The sequence below is a fragment of the Scomber japonicus genome, chromosome 8, assembly GCF_027409825.1.
Source record: "Scomber japonicus isolate fScoJap1 chromosome 8, fScoJap1.pri, whole genome shotgun sequence".
Taxonomy (NCBI): domain Eukaryota; kingdom Metazoa; phylum Chordata; class Actinopteri; order Scombriformes; family Scombridae; genus Scomber; species Scomber japonicus.
Window position 1 is genome coordinate 10479237 of NC_070585.1, and position 19604 is coordinate 10498840.

The 19604-nt window shown below is 44.4% G+C and overlaps 1 protein-coding gene across 1 annotated transcript in view; it reads right to left on the minus strand.

The window, feature by feature from the left end:
• The window catches only part of efnb1 (ephrin-B1), a 56012-nt gene extending 46825 nt beyond the window's left edge, over nt 1-9187 (minus strand). Inside the window, exon 1 of the mRNA XM_053324139.1 lies at nt 8143-9187. Coding sequence (XP_053180114.1) covers nt 8143-8372 — 230 coding nt within the window. The 5' untranslated portion in view covers nt 8373-9187. The remainder of the gene's footprint in view (nt 1-8142) is intronic.
• Nucleotides 9188-19604: the final 10417 nt, after the last annotated feature.

A 19604-nucleotide genomic window follows, 5' to 3' on the forward strand; every position in this document is an offset into this window, starting at 1 on the left:
AGAAATGTTTTTAACAGATCTGGTAAATTGGGATTGTGGAAAGTCTTAGAGGAGGAGGTTGCTGAATATGTGTGTAATTGTCTTTTTCCCCCCCGTTTCCGAGGTGTGAAAGGGAATGCAGGGTTGCACTGGGGTGTCCCAGGGAGAGGCAATTGAAGCGTCAGTCACAGCTGCCACACAGAGCCCCGGCGCGCAGCAAATCCCAGGACCGGCCCTTGCGGGCGGAGGGGCCGGGACCGAGCCTGGGAGCAGCGGGAGTCCCACAGGCCTTTTCTTCCAACTCCTCTCACCAGCACAAGGGGGACCGGGATCATGCTGGGAGTTTGCTTAGAAAAGGCTGAGCCAAAACTTGGCAGAATGGGTTAATGGAGGCATGCACATTCACACACACACACACCAACATACATACACACACACACACACACACACACACACACACACACACCAATACACACACACTGAAATGCTTTTTGAGGCTGTCTGTCTTGCCTGTGGGCTTGTGGGGAAAAAGTTAAGTAGGAGAAAAATCAAATAAAAATCAAACTTCCAGTTAACATCTAAAAATGTGGGGCACACATTTACACACACATACACACACATACACACATATACACCACACACACACCGAGGAAAGAAAGGGACTGCTCAAACTAGATTACTGGAGAAATGAGTGTTTTTGCTCAATGCCTGGGGAGCCTAATAGTGGTAAAGTCCTGAGGATTATACACTGTGCCATTTCCATGCTCCCCCTAATAGTCTCCATGTCCTGCCTCTGTATGCCATAGATGGATTATGATGCTTTATAATTAACATGGGGGAGGGGGGGTCGTTACCGACCGCCCATCTGCCACGCTGACACACTTACGGGGGGTATCCCTTGGGAAAAGGGGACTGATACCATACTATTCCATTACTTTATCATTCTATCATTCTATTATCCCACCACTCCATTCAATTACACTGTCACTCCATTAGAGTACTCATAACAGTGAACAAAGAGCTCCATGATGATCATTACTGATGTGTTCAGAGATGATCAGGTACGGTCATACTTCATGCGGTCAGTCCTACGACCTGTTTCCAAAGTAACCACGACCTTAGTTTTGTTTAAGGAGCACAGGTAAGTGTAAAAGTTCAACAGTAGTCATTAGAGATGTTTTATTATTATATTATATTATATTATATTATATTATATTATATTATATTATCATAATTGTTCTACAAAAAATATATTTTTGTAGAACATTAAAGTTCATTCCTGACATTGCAAACCAATGGAAATACATACATTAAAATAATTTAAGGTCTTTAACTGCATCTGCAAAAAAAAAAAAAAAACCTAAGTGGACCTTTAGTTAATATGTTCTTTTTTTCCACTTTAAACTACTGTGTTAAAGGTTAACAATAAAGTTTCACCCTCGACAAAAATATACTTTCTGTTCCAGTAATAATTTCCAGCATTTGTGCTGAGGAAGATCATGAAGTGCAACTGAAAACCTTGGAAAAAACTAGTAAAATTAAGTAGTATTTGAGTTGAGATTGTTTATATATTTATATATTTTGTAGTTTTGTTTTTCAGCACTGAAAAACAGAAGAGATACTCACAACCTATTTTACACTGCAAGCTCACATTTTCAGTAAAACCGTGACATTTTTATTTGTTAATAAATATGCTCTCTTAGTCCTATCCCATCCATATTTTTTTCATTGTTAGGATTTGTCAGCCCCTTCCCCAAAACCCTGGCACACTAAATTCAAACCTCCCCACAAAAGTCTTTGGAGTGCCACAAACTGGGGGAAAACAGATCCCTCGCTGCCTGTATGCTGGTGACAACTCATGACGTCTTTAAAGAACTTCTAGTGCAGCTGGTTGTTAAGGTTGCCTGCCCGCTGCTTGGGACTGGCGTCTGATGAGGTCTGCCTCCACAGCACAGAGGGGTTCTCTGAGAAAGAGTTAAGTCTATGAGGTCAGTCCGGAGGAGGAGGTTACGAGTTCCCGAGTCGGAGCCACAGGGGTAATGGTTTTAGAGATGGCTGTCACACAGATCCGTTCCACTGTCCAACACCGCCGCTGATCTCCACCAATCCAAGTCCGCTTGCTTTTCACTTGCTCAACTACTCTCTCCCTGTCCCTCTTTCTTCTTTTCTCCCTCTCTTTCCCCCTCGCACTGACACATGGAAGTAATCTGGGAGCTCTACACTGGACTGAAAGGATGTGCGGTTGAGCCCAGGGCTGCGTTTCAACGCTCTACATTAGCTTCCTTTCCTCTCCTGTTTAATCCCCTTATTTTCAACTGCTCTTATGTAAAAGAGCTAAGATGGCAAACAAAAGGCAGACTTTGCCCATTCAATTTTTTCCTACTTCCTGTAACTCTGCATCGCTACATTTTCACTTGATTCAGCTAAAGCGGCAACGAGGAGATGAGTAGAAATCTTAAGGGAAGCTTTCCAGCACGGCGCCTGTGCCTCTGCTTGGCAGAGCTGGAGCTGAAGGGAACTTCCTGGTTGCTGCCAGCCAGGCCTCCGACTAATGAAGCTGGGTCGCTAACTGCCTGTAAGGCAGCCACTGTTCAGCCACTCCACACTCTTCCACCACTCGGCCCTCAACACTTTCACAGGGGCACACTGGCACGCTCCTAACACTTCCTTAATGCTCCACTGTGGCTTGACAAAGAACAATGGCACACCAACATGCACTCTCAAGCACTCATTTACTTCCATAAGCTTATACTTGTCCCTTTCATAAGAGCCTTAGTGTTTTTTAATTACAGTATGAACACATAAAGTATAAACAGAATGCTCACTTCATTTTAGAAAACAAGTGAAACTGGAGGAAAATGTGATCAAATAACCAGCTACTTTGTTTATTTTGGCCCAATTATATCTCTTTATGTAGTTTGCTACTTTAAACAATATCTTGAGTTGCGGAAAGTTTGAACAATTTGAACACATGTTTCTTTGCCTGACAACAGACAACTTACAACTATTTGAATTGTCCTGAAAACTTCTGTCTGCCCGATGTTTCCAAAGTCTGGTTCTCAGAATCAATATTTATATCAAATATTTGTTCTAGGGCTGTGACTAATGATTATTTCCATATTTAATTAAGCTGTCTACTATTATCTGGGTAGCAATTTAAGAATTTAATCTATAAAAGAAAATAAAAGATTGGAGAGTGAGATTGAGTGAGAAAATTATAAAACAACAATTTTAAAATATTACAACTGATTATTTAATTGTAGGTGTTGGCAATAAGATGATATATAAAAATAAAAATGTGCCAACCATCACAGATTTTTCTACACTGTTAACTTTATATGTAGCTTTTCATTATCTTTGGATACTTTAGACCGTTACACAATTGTTGCATGTGATTCAGTATCTTGATCTGATCTGTCAGGTGTTAGATATTCATTGGGTAAGACAAAAAAAAAAAAACTATCTATTTTTTTCTTTATCTGTTGGTCAACTAATTGATTATCAACTGATCATTCCGGCTCTGGCTTGTTCCTCTGAGTAATTCATTGCATTCAGCTGTTGCCCCACTTGTGAATCAGCCCTTCGGATACATCTTGAAAAAACAAATGTAACTATGTGTCATGGCGGTCAGTTGGGTACGCATGAACTAGTCCATGCACATGAAAAAAAAACAAAAAAAACAAAAACAAAATTGGTTGCAAATGCGACTCATAATTTGGGGGACAAAGCTGGATTTTGTGTCCACCGCTGCTTGAATATGAAGGAATGAACGCATCAGTAACACACAAAAACAGTATGATCAGCTTTCAGTGATGTGGCAGCCAAACCACCAGCGGATAAAGTGAGTCCATCTGGAGTGAAACCATGAAGTAGGGAGGGGGGAGTGGAGGGGGGGGCAGCATTTTCCATGAAATGTCCTGAAGAGCTACAGCCCCTCTCTAAGTCCAGGTGCCTCACGTAGATAACCAAATGAAGAATCTGTCGCTACACACACCGCTGAAACAACAGACATGTCTACACAGAAGTGCATGCACATAAAAGCAAACGCAGCTGTCTTTATACTGAGACACAGGCTGCCTTTACAGCACCGTGGGCCAGTTGCTTTGCACAAGTATTTCTTATTGGTTGGCCCTCTCTCTTGCTCTCTGAGTGGGGCTCAGGCTCTAAGTCCTCTCTGTGTGTAATGAGATCTCTATCAGAGAGAAACACGATCAGTGTCTAAAGGAGGGGAGGGGGGGGGAACTCGGGGAGGCAAGGAGAGAGAAGGTGTATATCGCAGGGGTAAAAGGGGCAAGCAGCAGGGCGCAGGGCAGGGAAGAAACAAAAACAGGCCTCTGACCCTCTCAGCAGTGACCCGCACTACAGCGAGCATTCACCGGACTCTTTGCAGGGAACCAAATCCTGTTTCTGGTCGAGTCCTTCAGTCTCGCCCCGGCTCTCGTTCAACAGGTTGCGGCAGTTTCAAGTTTTGCAGTTGCTGTTTGTTTTTTTTATTTTATATTTTTACCCCTTGTTATATTTAAACAAGAGCACAGTGGAGATTTTTCAGAACATCATTTCTTTGCAAGCGTTGCTGGTTTCTCAAGAGTTTGAGAAGAAAACATTTTGCTTTGATAACAGCGGTTTCTAAAAATAAGAAAGATATGGCAGAGGTTTTGTTTTTTCCTAATTACCTCAAAGGGAAAAAAAAAACGCCTCCCCCTGCAATTACATTAGCGGAAAAAGCTAATCATACAAAGAAAACTTGAACTTTAATTATGCCTTCTGTGCACAGATTCTGCTAATAATATTCTTCTAATAACAGCCAAATAAAAAGCCATGCTATCATTTAGTTTTTTCTCTGTAAAGGTTGCGATGCTAATTGTTTTTGTTGTCGTTGTTTTGTTGTATGTTTGCTAAATAACGCAATAAAAATCCAGCTTAATCATCAAACTCACTGAACCTTTAAACCGTGCAAGCTTGTTATAAACCAAACCAGTCAACTGTTAAACTGTGAGCCAAGCGGCTAAGGTCACTGGAAAGCAAAGTAAGTAGGCAAAGACCCACAGCAACAGAGGCTTTAGTTGACTTTTATCAACACATGCACCTCTATTATGTTATTTTGTGTTCTTTTGCGGGCTTCAAAACCCAGACGGAGGCCAAAAAATGTCTACAAACTGCTTCCAAGCCTCGTCGTAAATGTGAGGGAGTTCAAAATCAGTGCAGCAGACTCTTTGCCAGCCCGTGGCTGTTCTCTCACTGCATGTTTTCAGAGGTGTGCAAAAGTGTTTTCAGTTTTTCCCATCATCTTGTTTGTCTCCTGAGCTGCTGCAAACACGCTGTGCTTGCTACAGGTCATGAGGTAAATATTAGCTAAGGAGGGTTAGAGGACGTGCAGGAACCACTCATAGCAACCTTGTCAGATTATCATTAAATTGGCATCACTGCAGCATTCCTGAGCACACAGTGTGTATATGTGTGTGTGTGAGTGTCTGTGTGTGTATGTACCTATGTAGTATGCCTGTACATTACTGTGCTAGCTGCAGCCAAACCGATGGGACGTGATCAGTCATAACAAAGTGACATTTTCTGGAGTAATCCCACTCAGCTAAATGAGAACTAATCCGATTTGCTCTGATCAAATGTTAAGACGATTTTTTTTTTTACCGGCCGAGGACGTTGACACATCCAGTCTTCTTCTGCACGGCTGCGCCTCCACCGAAACTAACCCTCCTGCTCCCCCCTACCTCCCCCCTCCGCCTTGCCATTTCACTCATCCGCCCTCACATTAAATATCAAAACGGTCTGATACATCTTCAAGCAAAACTAATACTCAAAGATGTTTCTTCTTCTTCTTCTCCTTCTTCTTCTTTCCAGACGGCTCTACGCTGATGATATATGTTGCCTGTTCAAGCACGCTGAGAGGAAATCAATTAAGAAAACCCTAGTTATTGATAACGCAAGCGCTGGAGTGATAGCATCCTCGCATGGAAATCCATAACTGCAGGAACACTCGCATGGACCCAGCGCATAAAAGCGGGACACACAAGCCTGCACACGCACATACAGAACAAAAAAAACCACACACACACACACACACCATAGTGGCCCAAACCTGCTGCTTTCCTATACTTTGTCTCATAACTCATGTCCTGTGGGGAGGCGCTGGTATTGTTATATTTTGTGTGTATGTGGTAGAGTGTGCAAGCAAAGGGCCAGATTAATTTATTAGCTGAGGCAGCAGTGCTCCCCAAAGTGGGAACAGGAAGTAAGACATCGTAAATCTAGATAAGTCATAAGATAGTGTACTGTACATTTCTATAGGCCTTTCTCTGTCTGTGTTATCACTGTGAAGCAATATAGGCCAAGACAGAGAGATGGATGTGAAAAAAAACAAAGCAATGATGACTGATGCTGCTTGCTGTACAACTAACCCCCTCTTTTTTTTATTGCCTATCAGACAGCACTGCTGACTGATAGATTTCAGAGGAAAAACAGGTTTGTCTTCTGTTATTGCAAAACCTGCACACGGCAAGATAATTGTCTATTGTTTTCTAAGCGCGGAGCAGCGGGATAATTAGGTTGAGAGAACACTTTGGAGAGTGCATTATTGTTCCACTGTGAACTTTATGAAATATTCGGCCGGCATGGGGGTTTTACAAGAAGGAAAGTGGAGAAACAGATGGAGAAATGATCTTCCAATCCCCCTAAACCAGCATGGTAACCTTCTAAGACATTCCCTCCAGGTGACATCATCAATCAATAAATGTCTCCCTCTTTTTCTTTTTTTTTTTTTCTTTTTTCCCCCCATTTGTCTACTCATGACTGACATAAGGTGTGAGGTTTTTTTTGGATGTGCATGTTCTGTATGTGTGTGTATAAATGTGTAATATCACTGTCTGACAACACTCATTGTTCCAACACCTCTGCAGCCATAGTCAAATAAAAGCTGATGGGCCGTAGTCTTACCATTAGGACAGGGCCACACACACACACACACACACACACACACACACACACATATATATAGACACACACTCCAATGAACATGGCAGCAATATTCATAGTCACTGACTGCACAACGAGCTCCTATGACATCTGACATTTGGGGGATATTATGGATTCACTTGAATGAATAAGTTCTAGTTATAAGCTGGTAGAGGCTACTCTCCATTTCCCCTTGGTGCTGTGAGCTCAAATGAAGGTCAGCTCCTCAGAAATACAGGAGGGCATTTTTTTTCTCCTTTTTAGTTTATTTTCCCCTTTTGTATGCCTTCCAACATCATGCAAATGTGGGAGTCAAGTCTAAGTGGGCGATAATTGTTACCAGAGCGTGTTTTATTATCAGCAGTCTGGGCTCACTCTACTTGTTTTGATGAGAATAATATGATTTTTTTTTTCAGCTTCAGCTTCTTGCTTTTGAGAAACTTGCCCTTGACTTTTGATGTTGAGAAATTAGACTGGATCCAAGCCAGGATAATTAAGAATGATTTTTTTTTTAAATTCCTTTCAAATATGTGTTGCTCTGATATCTGAAACCATCTCCTCACATATTTTTTGTGGGTAAACTGAATTCAAACTTGGAAAGTTGGGACGTAGCAGTGGCCCTCCCAGGAGTCAGGTAGCCCGTATTCAGGGCTCCTGAGACTGGACTGATCTGGGAAATATCCTCGATCCAATTAACTGGACCACACCTTGACACGCTTGGCACACTTTACTTTTGTTTCTCTTTCAATCTGTGCTCAGGTGATTACACCAATTACAGGAAATTATAGGGAAGGAGTGGACAACTCTTTAAACTCTGATATGGCTGTCCAAGTAGACTTTACCCTCAGTGTGGTAATAAAATGGTGCGTGTAGTATTGTTATAAATTGCTATAATTAACCTTCTATTATTGCGATCTAAGTGAGGCCTACTGTAGATTGTATGAGCCTGTGTTTGCTGTGTTTCTTTGGTGTTGGGAAATTCCCCACTGAGAAATAAATCAACAAGAGAACGCCGCGGCGCAGGAATGACAATTATAACTAAATACATTATTTTCTTTTGCGCATAATTGGCACATTTAACAGAACATTTAACCCAACTTGCACACAATGGCAACTTTTTCCTGAAATGTTAAGTCCACCATTACGCACACACCCAACGAGTTTGGCACGCTTGTACAAATGAAATAGGAGACTTACTTGGAATTCTGCGAGCTCCAAATTATAGTCTCCAACGATTTCGCTGAGGGTAACGCCGACCTGCACATTAAAATAAAGATCCAGAGGTAATACTTCCAACAACCGAGTCCCGCCATTCTGATAAACGTACAGACAGTGAGTCGATAACTCAGAGCGTCGGACAGTGCGCCTGGCAGCCAATATCTGTGGTTCGCCCGGTGGGAAGGTGAGCGTCGATCAGTCGGGAGCATGTGAGGTCGATATCAGATACATGTCCTTCTGTCCTTTTTCTTAAAAAATCTGCTTCAGACCCCTGTGTCCTTGACTGAACTGTCCACAGGACGTGAGAAGAAGCCTCTCGGTTTCTTAATAGGATCTGAAGGGGGTGAAAAAGCAGCCCCGAGTGTCCTGGTTGACCTGTGGCTGAGACGAAAACAGCCTCTTCACGACCTTTTAAAAAAAATCTATATAGAGATATAACTCAGCGATACGATTCGATGTGTGATGATGACACAGATCTAACCGATCGCACAGTTTTTAGGGGCGATGCAGCTGTCGATCATGCGCTGCGCCGTTCCTTTTTGTCAAAGCTCCCCTGATGGTGTCTGTACCTGTCGCTGTATATAGCCTACAGATGACCACATTCATCCATCAGTCACAACTCCGCAGCACGCTGGGAATCCTGAGCTCCACTTCATTCCAGTGTTATCTTTCACTCCTCCGCCCCTCTGCTATTCTTCTTCTTGGAAAAAGGAATGGAGTTTCTATTGTAAATATCCCTCCAGGCTCTCAGCGTGTTGCGCTCCAGCAGGGTCGCCTCTAGTCCAACTCAGGCATGCTGCGCGGCCAGTGCGTAAATTTATACGTGCCCCCCTCTTTTCTTTTTTCTTTTTTGGGTGCTGCTTGGACACAACAGGCGCAAAAACAAAAAGTGGTCAAGTGAGATTAGACCTGCTCGCTGGTCCGATCCGTGGATCTAAATCCGCTCGCCAACATTTCCATGCCGGTGCATATTTTTTCTTTCGAGCATGTAGAAAAGTCTCTGCGCTCCGCTGTGTGCAGCAGCTCCAGCTCAACTGTAACCCGAGCTGAAGCGAGCGCTGCGAGGAACAGCCCACACTGAGAGCCGTGGCCAATCACAGCGCTCTGTCCGAAGTTGGAAGCAGGAAGCAAAGGCATTTATGGGGACGTGGAGGGGTGGATGGTGGGCAGAGGAGAGAAGAGGGGGGAGTGAGAAGAGGGGGTTTATGTGTGTGTGTGTGTGTGTGTGTGTGTGTGTGTATGGGGTGGGGGGGGTGTTATTGGGTTGACCCCCCCCCCGCCCTCCCCCGTATATCCACCACAACCACCTCGGTCCGAGCCATCGACCCAAATTGAAATGAACTTTGGAGTTGCTCGTCATACTGAATGCTTTGGTGAGGGAAATGAGCGTAATAAGCTGCTGGACTGTGCGTAAAAGTGCTTACAGGAACAAAACTTTGGCCCCTTTAAACCCAGGACCTGCTTGTGTCTGTAACATTTTTGCCCTGTGCTGGCCTATCATAATCTTTCTATAGGGAATAATAATTAAGTCTGTGGTAGGTAGGATAAGCGAATTAGTGAACATATTCCTCACATATATATTCATATAACTTTGCTATCATTTTAATGTAGCGCCATACATCTTTCTGTATGTTTATTTTAATTCTTTAATTTATGTTTAGAATTTACTGTCTAGGATGACAGTATCACTTATTTAGGTCCACTCTTTCTTTTTTTCTCTTTGAAGGGAATGATGATTAATGGTCTCTTTGGATCTCTTTCTAGTTGTCCCCTTTTGGGATAATGAACTGCATGAGAACTTAGTCTCCAGTGTCAATAGACAATGGACGGTCGGTAGCCTATAGTCATTGGGCCATTCATTCACTGAGGAAGAAATGCTTGACACATAATTGATCATGTCCATGTCTGTGCCCCCTTTGTGTGTGTGTGTGTGTGTGTGTGGGAGACAGAGAGAGAGAGACAGAGTGGGCAAGAAAGAGAGAGCGAGAATGTGTGTGTGTGAGAGAGAGAGAGCTTCTCTTAATTTTGTTTCATTTATTCAATCAATGCCGCCCCCTAATGGCTGTGATGAAATCGATTCAAAGGGTACAGGAGGGGAATTCAGTGTAATTGGAAAGTAAAGATAACAGACATTTAAAGACACATCACACGCTTCCAGAAATAATTTTGATTACATCCTGTGGTGCCCTGACAGCCCATAAATCTTTGTGAAACAATAAGCCGACAGCTCAACATCAGGTTTACACCCAAATGATTATACACTCTAATTATCTAAATGTGGGCTATTTATACATGTGTGTTTCCATCTGTGCATGTATGTGTGTGTGTGTGTGCGTGTGTGTGTGTGTGTGTGTGTGTGTGTGTGTGTCTTTGTGCATGTGTGTGTGTTTGAGATAACAGGGGGGCCTCAGAAGTTGGAGTGCCACGGCTGCATCCTCAGGAGCCTGGCTACAGAGGATCATAGCGTCGTCATAGTAACTGCAAACACAGGCCAGTTGCCACAGAGCTGGCATGTCCCGTTTGAAGGCTTGGACGTCTGGGATACCTGATACCCCAGCGGCCAATCGCAGGGACACAGATGGATACCTGATCAGCTCCGAGCCAATGAAAAGCTGCCTGAGACCAGCTTTGATGGCTGTCACAGCTGCGGCCAAAGATGACTGACCAATAGGAACGCGGCTCCGTGACGATAATCGTGGACATGCCATGTTGTTGTCCTAGGAGTGTGATCAAACCACAGCCTGGGATCAGTAGAATCAAAAACACTGTATTAGCCAAGTATAATATTATACAGAGATTTGCCTTGGGAAGCAATCAACATAAATCTTTTACGACTGCATATAGCTGCACACGTGGCACAAACACAACACACACACACACACACACACACATTTCAGTGCAAGAGGATTATGTAGGGTATGTAGCAGATAATGGACTGTCCACATTCCTCTACATAAACACAAAAAAGCTTTATGTAACCTGACATGTAGTGCAGTACATGTAGGGACAAAGGAGTACAGTGAATGTTCAGTGATACCATGGAAGGCAGTTAGATTAGCCCCCGCCCCCCCCCCCCCCCCCCCCCCCAAACCCGTCAGACAGCCACCTATGAAATAGTGGCGTTTTCAAGGAATGAGGTCATTGTGTTAATGTGTATAGGTGGCTGTGATTAGTGCTTCTATAAATAGCCTCAATGTACTTTGATACCAGGGAAGCTACAGACGCTCTCTGCACGCTACAATATGGAGTATGGGCTTGGACTAAAGATTATGTTCAGTATCTTTTAGCTCACTGACTGTTTGTTTTGTTCATTAATTCATTGTTTAGTCTAGAAAATGTCAGAAAATGGCGAAAAATGCCAAGAAGAGCCCAAGGTTGCTTTGTCCAATTGAAACCTGCAAATTCAAAAAGATTTTTGGGTCAAATGTTCACATCTTGGCATTTTTACTTGACGCATGACTGAAACCATCAGCTGATTGTTGCGGATTCTCTGGTTTTGGCTCTTAAATGGAAAATAGTAAAGCATTCGCCGTTGCTTTTGGTATTTTCTTTCTTTCTCTGAAACTCCAAGATGAACCCTGCAGCTGAGGACATAGTTCCTTCTCAATCTGATATTTACACTTCGCAAACACTGAAACCATGACATCACCATTCTGGGCCGAGGCCGCTGCGGGCCTGTACTCAGTCCAGCAACCTCACAGTGAAAATAAATCACAGTTTAAGTGGCCGCCTCTTGCTTTTAATCTGCCCTTAATGAAGTCTGGCACGTTTCCCTCTGGTGTGGCTCCATGACACAGCCATGATCTACGGGGCAAGCCTGGAGACCAGAGGGTTGCGGCCTCACCAGAGCTGTGGCTTTTAGCTGAGGCCGGTGGATCCAGGTATGAGCGGAGCCCCTCGGCATGCACGGGGTCAAGTGGTTAACCCTCGTTATCTGGAGGGGACGAGGAACATGTGACTCGGACGTTCCAGCTGTAATCAATATCCAGCAGCCATTAACCAGTGGGACAACACATCCTCACAGAAACACAAGCACTTAACAGAGACACACAAATGTTTCCCCTCCGTCTCACGCGAGGTACAAGTGTTTGCTGCCATCACACTGGAGGAAACAACATGGGTTCACTCAAAACACTGGCTCGTTGAAACAGTGGGAAAATACCGTTAATGTAAACTGACTATTTTCAGAGGCTGACACTTGAAAGTTGTTGTATGAGCTATTCATGCTGCTTTGATTTGTCTAGAGCAGCAGAAGCAGCAGCAACAAGGCCAAACTACACAACAGCTGGGGCATCCGCAGACTTACATTTCCTGTTGTGGTAGCTTAGACGCTTGATTGCTGTCCAGACGTCTTCCTCTTCTCTTCTCGTTCTTTTTGCTTCGCTCTACCTCCTCTCCTCTCCTCAGCTCAGTCATCATGACTGACAGGAAAGCGCTGATTACAGACAAATAACAATCTGCACTAAACATGTCCTCCTCGATTTAACATCCCAGCAGGAGATGTAATCAAAAACCTCTTCTCTTCTTTTCTCCTCTTCTCTTCTCTTTCTCCTCTTCTCTTCTCATCACTTCTCTCCTCTTCTCTCCTCTCCTCTTCTGTCATATCAGTAATTAGGTCTGATAACAAGACAATAGATGTTTCGTGTAGCCATCTGTGTCTACATATAAACATTTGGGGATCTTGATAACAATCCTGATTAGTAGCTGGTTCTGATCCTCCTATCTTAACTCGCCACAGTTCCCTGCATTGTACCTTTTTAGCCTCTCCGATGAGATTAGAATTTGAAAAGAGAAATCGTTCTTTGAAGCTTAATATCAAAGAACTTGACGCTTGACAATTCCAGATGAAAAAAAAATGGGTAGAAAGTTTGGACATGCACAGACACACACAGACACACACACACACACACACACACACACACACACACACATGTTATTAACTCGCTGTGATTATTTGTTAGCATAAACTGCATTTTGTAGGCCTGTGGCCCAGAGGGTTTAGAGAAGAGCTAAATTGATGGAGAGAATATGCCAAACGCTGGCCTGGGGGGCTGTTCTGTCCATTCTAATAGAATTACAAGCCTCTGATAGATGAGTCCTTTCTCCAAGGCTACTTGTCTGTCAAACATTAGGTCACACTCAGCTCCCAGATGGGTGGGAGAAGTAGGGAGGGATAGCGGGGGCTCAAGGCACAGAGAAGAAAACGTCTGGAGAGGTGCCTCACTCCCTGCCAAGAAAAGGAGGGCAACAAAAGTGAAAGAGGGTTAGAAGAGAGAGGGAGGGATGAGAGAAAAAAGACGGGAGGGTGGGGAGCTGGTGAAAGAGAGTGAGATGAGTGGAGAGAAAGAGGGAGAGAGAGAGAGAGAGAGAGAGAGAGAGAGAGAGAGAGAGAGGGTAAGAAGGTGGGGGTTAAAGAAAGAGGAGAGAGTGAGAAGGGTACAAAAGGGTGCATTCGAAAGCCACTCTAATTAAGGCCTGTGTGATGGACAGGACCTGCGGACGTGCCTTCTTTTCTTTTGGAGTGTGTGTGTGTGTGTGTGTGTGTGTGTGTGTGTGTGTGTGTGTGTGTGTGAGTGAGTGAGAAGACGGTGTGACGATGGGAGGGGCCAGGCTCTAGTAGAGATGTCTACTGCCAGCAGTCTGAATGGGACAAAGACCTGAATAGAAACTTCAAAGCGACCTCTGTGAGCTCACCCTACCGAACCCCCCCCCCCCCCCCCCTTCTTCACAGTCCCTTGGCTGTGTGATGGTCAACAAGCTCCTGTTCAAGTGGTGTGTGCGTGTGTGTGTGTGTGTGTGTGTGTGTGTGTGTGTGTGTGTGCATGTCACGTGTGATTCTGTTTTCCAGTCTGTTATTTTCTGACTGCTACATGCATTTCTTGGCAGCTTTGCCTGCAGTGTGGATTTCAAAGTGTGTCTTTCTGCCTGTGCTGTGTTTTTTTGTCTTATGTGAGGATGTGTGTGTTTGCTTTAAAGAGCAGACTGCAGAATGCAGATATAATTGGAGCACAGGATCTGACTCATTGCTCTCCCCCTCTGAACCCAGCGCTGGCTCTCTTTGGTGGGACTGGAATTGAAACAAGTAGCCCACAGAGCTGACGTGTTGAAGAAATTATTGTCGCTAAATGATACAGAGGGATTTAGCGTCTCATTTAATCCCAGTGTCCTTTCTGATTTTGGCCTGCACTGTGATCTTGTGGCATGTGTCATCTAATTCTATTTGGCTCGAGCTCAGGGCTTCTAATGATCTTCCACTTATCACCCCCCTCTCTCTCTCTCTACAGTAGATACTCTTCAAAGTGTCTCACCCGGCAGCACTACAGCCTCACCCGACTCTGCTGCCGGCTGCAGGGAGAAGGGATCTTTCAGGGCCCCTGAGAAAAACAGGAAGACCTGGGGTGATGGCCAGGGCAGGCAGAAAGATAAGATTTGTGTGCGTATTGTGTACTCCGGCATGTGTGTGATTGTGTAAGTGTATGTGTGTGTGTGTGTTTGAATGCCTCACAAAGGTATCTGTCCTGTCGGAGCCCACTTGCAACAGTCAAGAGTCAGGTCAGGCTCTAAAGCCCCCGGGATTAACATGTCATTGTTGCAGGGACGTGTCGTTGACATGTCCTCGGTGACATCATCACCCGGGGACACTGCACAGATGATTCATCTCACTTCAATACTCAGCTCAAGAGCCATTAGATTCCAACTTTAATCAGAGCACAGTATAAAGTTGCACCAACAGCCTCATAAGTGTGTTGCCTTTTTCCCCCTCACCTCTGGCAGGTGCAGTGTATGAATGTAGGCCACTGTAGCGTTGATCATATATGTATACTTTAAGATGTAGCATGGTAGCTGACTAGCTGTGCATGCTTTCAGAATGACAGTGGCGCTGGAGAAACATCCTCTCAACATGTCTTTATTTCAAATCTAGCAGTAGCCGTCATCTGTTTCTGGGAAAATATGCTTATATTTGAACCATAGAAAATCACAATGAGATAACCTTATCTAGATAGATAGAATGTTATCTGTCATACTGATTATGTCATATGTTTCCAGCTGAGTGTGATTCAGTGCTGCTATGAAAAAAAAGAGGCAATAAAAATCCTGGAGGAGGTGTGCAGTGTGTAATGCTCGTACACATACACACACACACACACACACTCACACTCACACTCACACACATACACACATACATGTACAGTAATTCTGACACGCCTTCAAAACAAAGACACAAGAATAATCACAGCTAATGCATACACTTGTGCACATACCCGCCTACATGTTGGGAAACAAAAGATAAAGAAAAAAAGGAAGCATCGCACCCTTGCACAAACATACCTTTGGCAACTGAATATATACACTAAAAACAAACACACTTTAAAACCCAGGGAGACAAACTCCTAAATCTGAGGATGTCCTTGTTAGTAAGCAGCCGAGGGTACACGAGTGCTCTCAGCCGCATCATCAAAGCCTCAGCAATTACTCCCATGCTCCCTCACTCTAGCATAAATCTGCTCTTATCTCGGCTCGGTGCAGAATCAGGGAATATCAGCTCCAGCATCTGCTCCATCTACAAACCCAGCCACTAAAAGCACAACAAAGTGGCTCTGCAGGCATAAATAAAGGAAGGAGGGGCACCGGAAGAAGTGATGAGGGAGGGGGGCAACAGGGAGAAACAGAGAAAGAGAGATAGGCAGAGGGAAGCACAGTGGTGTGTGTGTTCCTGCTTGTCTTATTTGCCCAGAGCCGTTGGACTCATTCACACTACAATCTGTCTATCAGCCAGTAAAGAAAACTTTTTACTCAAACTGATTTCCAAGCAGCTCTCCTCTGCCAGGGCCAGCAGGCAGGAAAAATTCTTCACGGGAAATTAAGACATATGGAGAGTAAGAAGGCTGGGTTGAAAGGTCAGAGTTTAAGACTTACTGGTCAGTTGGCAGATATGAGTTAAGACCGCTGTGTCATATTTATTGGAGGGGTCAAAATAATCAGACTCTGTTTTGTTAGACTCTAGAGAAGTTACTCAGCCGCCCTCCTCCCCCAGGACACATTCTTCACATTATAAACCCGGTTTAGCTCCGAGAAGTCAGCAGATTCCAGGTCCGTTATCAAAGTTGCTCACACCTGGCCGAGGCAGCAGATATGACAGATGATCAGGTCTCCGAGCTATTTTTAGGAGGATGTTTATTTTCCTCGCGGCTGGACTAAAGCAACATCTTTCATTCTGACCTCTTTATCGCAGCTGTGACCCTGACCTCCCTCCTCCACCTCCTCCACCCAGTCTCCTGTACCTCCCTGTCCTCTCTGCATTTCCTCCTTCCTCTCTGTGCCCTCCACTCCCTTTTCACCCAGTTTCAACCACTCCCTGCTCTCCAAACACGGGACACATGGGAGTTTACCTGATGTACACTGCAGATACTACTCAAATTTACAGCCATTCAAAGCCACTCAGACATGAGCTGTAAGGCCGCACCCCGCCCAGTTGTGAATAAGTTATTGAGACAAAATGTTACAAGTAAAGGTTATGAGGAAATACCTCAGCTCCAGGTGCTGCCTGGTGGGTCACGGGTGAGAGGTGAGGGGGTCACACATCACCCCTCAGGGCTCCCTGAACCCTGACCTTGCAGGACTGATGAATTGTGTGCTAACGAGGACCAGCTCTCTCTTTCTGTGTCTGCACTCTCTCTTCTTGTCTAATTCCAACACCCCCCCCCCCCCCCCCCCCCTCCAACCCTTTCTCCTGGGGACTGATCCGGCAGCAGAGTAGTTCTACTTATACCTGCTGAACCTTTAAAGTACCTCTCCATCTGTCGTCTCCTTTGGATTTATAATTGCCATCATATCACATTCAAACTAGGCACTGTCACACTCTTACATAACCTAACCCCTATCTACCAGTGCATGCAATACTTAAGAATAGATTGAATAAATTATTATTGGGTGAGGTGTTAAATCTTGGACCAGCAATAGGAGTGCTCTCTTTCTAATGAGGCTCCCCTACCTCATCTTCTGGCTCGTATCCTCGTACAAGGGAAGTGAAAAAGCTAATCACAGGCACATACATCAGCCGTACACCCACACATGCGCAATGCACATGCAGACACACCCAATGCCCCACACACTCTGTATGCATGCAAAAATGGACACAGAGCAAAGATTGACGCTTAACACAGATCTGCACCCTGGGCCATTTGCACAGTCGTATCATAGAGCCAATTAAAGAGATGAGTCTTATTAGCAGAGGTGTCCTGGCCCTCGTTAATCACCAGGGTTTCCTGGCAAGGACTGGTGACACGCAGAGCTCTCTGTCATCTTTATGAGACCTGTCTCATCACGCCCCTTATAAGACACTCATCCAAACTTTACTGAGAGTCATGATTTAGCAGAGTGCCTTGGCCCAGAAATACGTTCAGTCAACTGCGGGTCACCTTTGAATGAGCTGCGAGGGATTCTGAAAAAAAAAAAAAAAAATTGGAAAAATGGAAGCGTGGAAATGTAGGCCTTATGTGGCGCGTTTTGCTACCTCACAGGCTTGCATGTTTTTCAGAGTTTCCTCTAATTGAAAAACCATAATCTTGTTTCCCCTTCCTGCAGGGAAAACCATTATTATCCTCGCTGCACAGGCTCAGGCCCCACTGGGACGAGTGAAAGTGGCTCCATAACAATGATGATGTGAGGTGAGGAGGAGAGAAAGAAGGTGCAGGGAATCAGATTCCAGGGTAAATATCATTGAGCTCCCAGCAGAAAACTCGTCTTGTTTTCTCACATCGAGGGGTCGAATGGTCTGCCTGGACCTCTGGACCACCTGCAGCTCAGTTGATGACAGATTCCCTTCGCACACTGGACCATCTCAGCCCTCAGTGCCAAAGGGAGACTAATCCTCCTGCCTCTGTGCTCTAAGTACAATAGCCCTGTCACTCGTTCACTCATTCAGCACACCTTTTGCTGCTCCGCCTGTGTGTCAATGCAAAGAAAACCGACAGGAGGCAGACAGCGGGTTCCCACGGCACTCTATTCATAGCTTACCACTGGAATCTGACCTGTTCTGGCCTGTCTCATGAAACCTGCTCCTCATAATTGATCCTTTTTCTTATTTCACATTCACCTTGACATCTCTTTTACGGCCCACAGAGCGTCTACGCTTAATCCAGGCGAGATTCTTTCCATTTATTTGGTTACCAGATATTTTATTGGAGAGCACAGTGCATTGTTGAAATGATATGGATCAGAAATGTCATGGACATGGTGTACAGCGGTGCACCATGGGATGCTAGAGGACTAGTTTGTGGATAGGGAAGTTGCTCTGTTAGTGTGTGCGTGTGTCTGTGTGCCTAATCTGAGGCAGGCCCTAGTAAATGATTTTCTGGGGTCAGCTGCTTTCTTTTGCCCTTACAAGCTGAGGAGATTACAACCAATGCTCTCATTAATGATTTATCCACGGAATTAAAATTCTGCAGGTTTATCTTCTCGCAGAATACTGGAGAGAAAAAACTCTCGTCCTCCTCTCTGCTAAAACTCTTCTCAGGGTTGTAATCAATTATATGAAAGATCGGCTGCATTTTACGTCGAGCAGAAACATGTACATTTTAAATTGCCCTGAAGGACTGTTTCCATTTTTAGATCAGTTTCCTCACTCAACTCCACGCATGCATGTGTGAATCATAGTTCCCTGTCCTCCTTGACCCTCTTTGAGGTCTTAACATCGGCCAAACTGATAGGGGCCTGCGGGTTATCAGGAGTAAATAGAAGCCCTGCAGAGGCTCTGATTTAAAACTCAACAGCCCTGACCTCAGAAACACAACTTAACCCGACTCAGCCCAAAGCAGATGTACTGCTGTGGGAACAAATTATAGGAAGAAAAAGCAAAGGGAAAAAAATGTTTTGGCACAGAAACACGAGATGTCGATATAAAACACCTCCTCAACTTTCACATAAGTGGTTTGACAGCATGACAACAGCTATACACAAACCTAAACTTTCTCTTTGGTTGTGTTTCTGTATGCCTAACCCTTAACAGCGCCTTGCAAAATATAAAAAAAAGGGCTGACAGCTCAGAAGACAATCAAGCTGCCGAGGTAAGTGCTTCTGTGCACATATTCTGACAGCAGACGTGTGACACAAGCAGACTCACATAGTGATAGATGAGTCTCTTCATGTTTCACAAGCTGGACATGAAGGGGGCTCTCTGCCAGGCCTTATTCTAATAAGCATACATTGATCTGAGCTCCTCTTTATTAATCATGCACTTAACACAGAAATATGTGTTGCTTTCATCCTTTCTTCTGCAACCCCATGTCCTCACTTTTATCATTACAGTAACTACAGCGCTCTTTGTCTCTGTGAGAAGACATTACTCTCTACTCGCTTCCATGAGGACCTTTTTGATAGTCAACACAGATGTAAAAGCTGTCATATTCAGAGAGATATGTGCATTGAAGATGCAGGGTGCA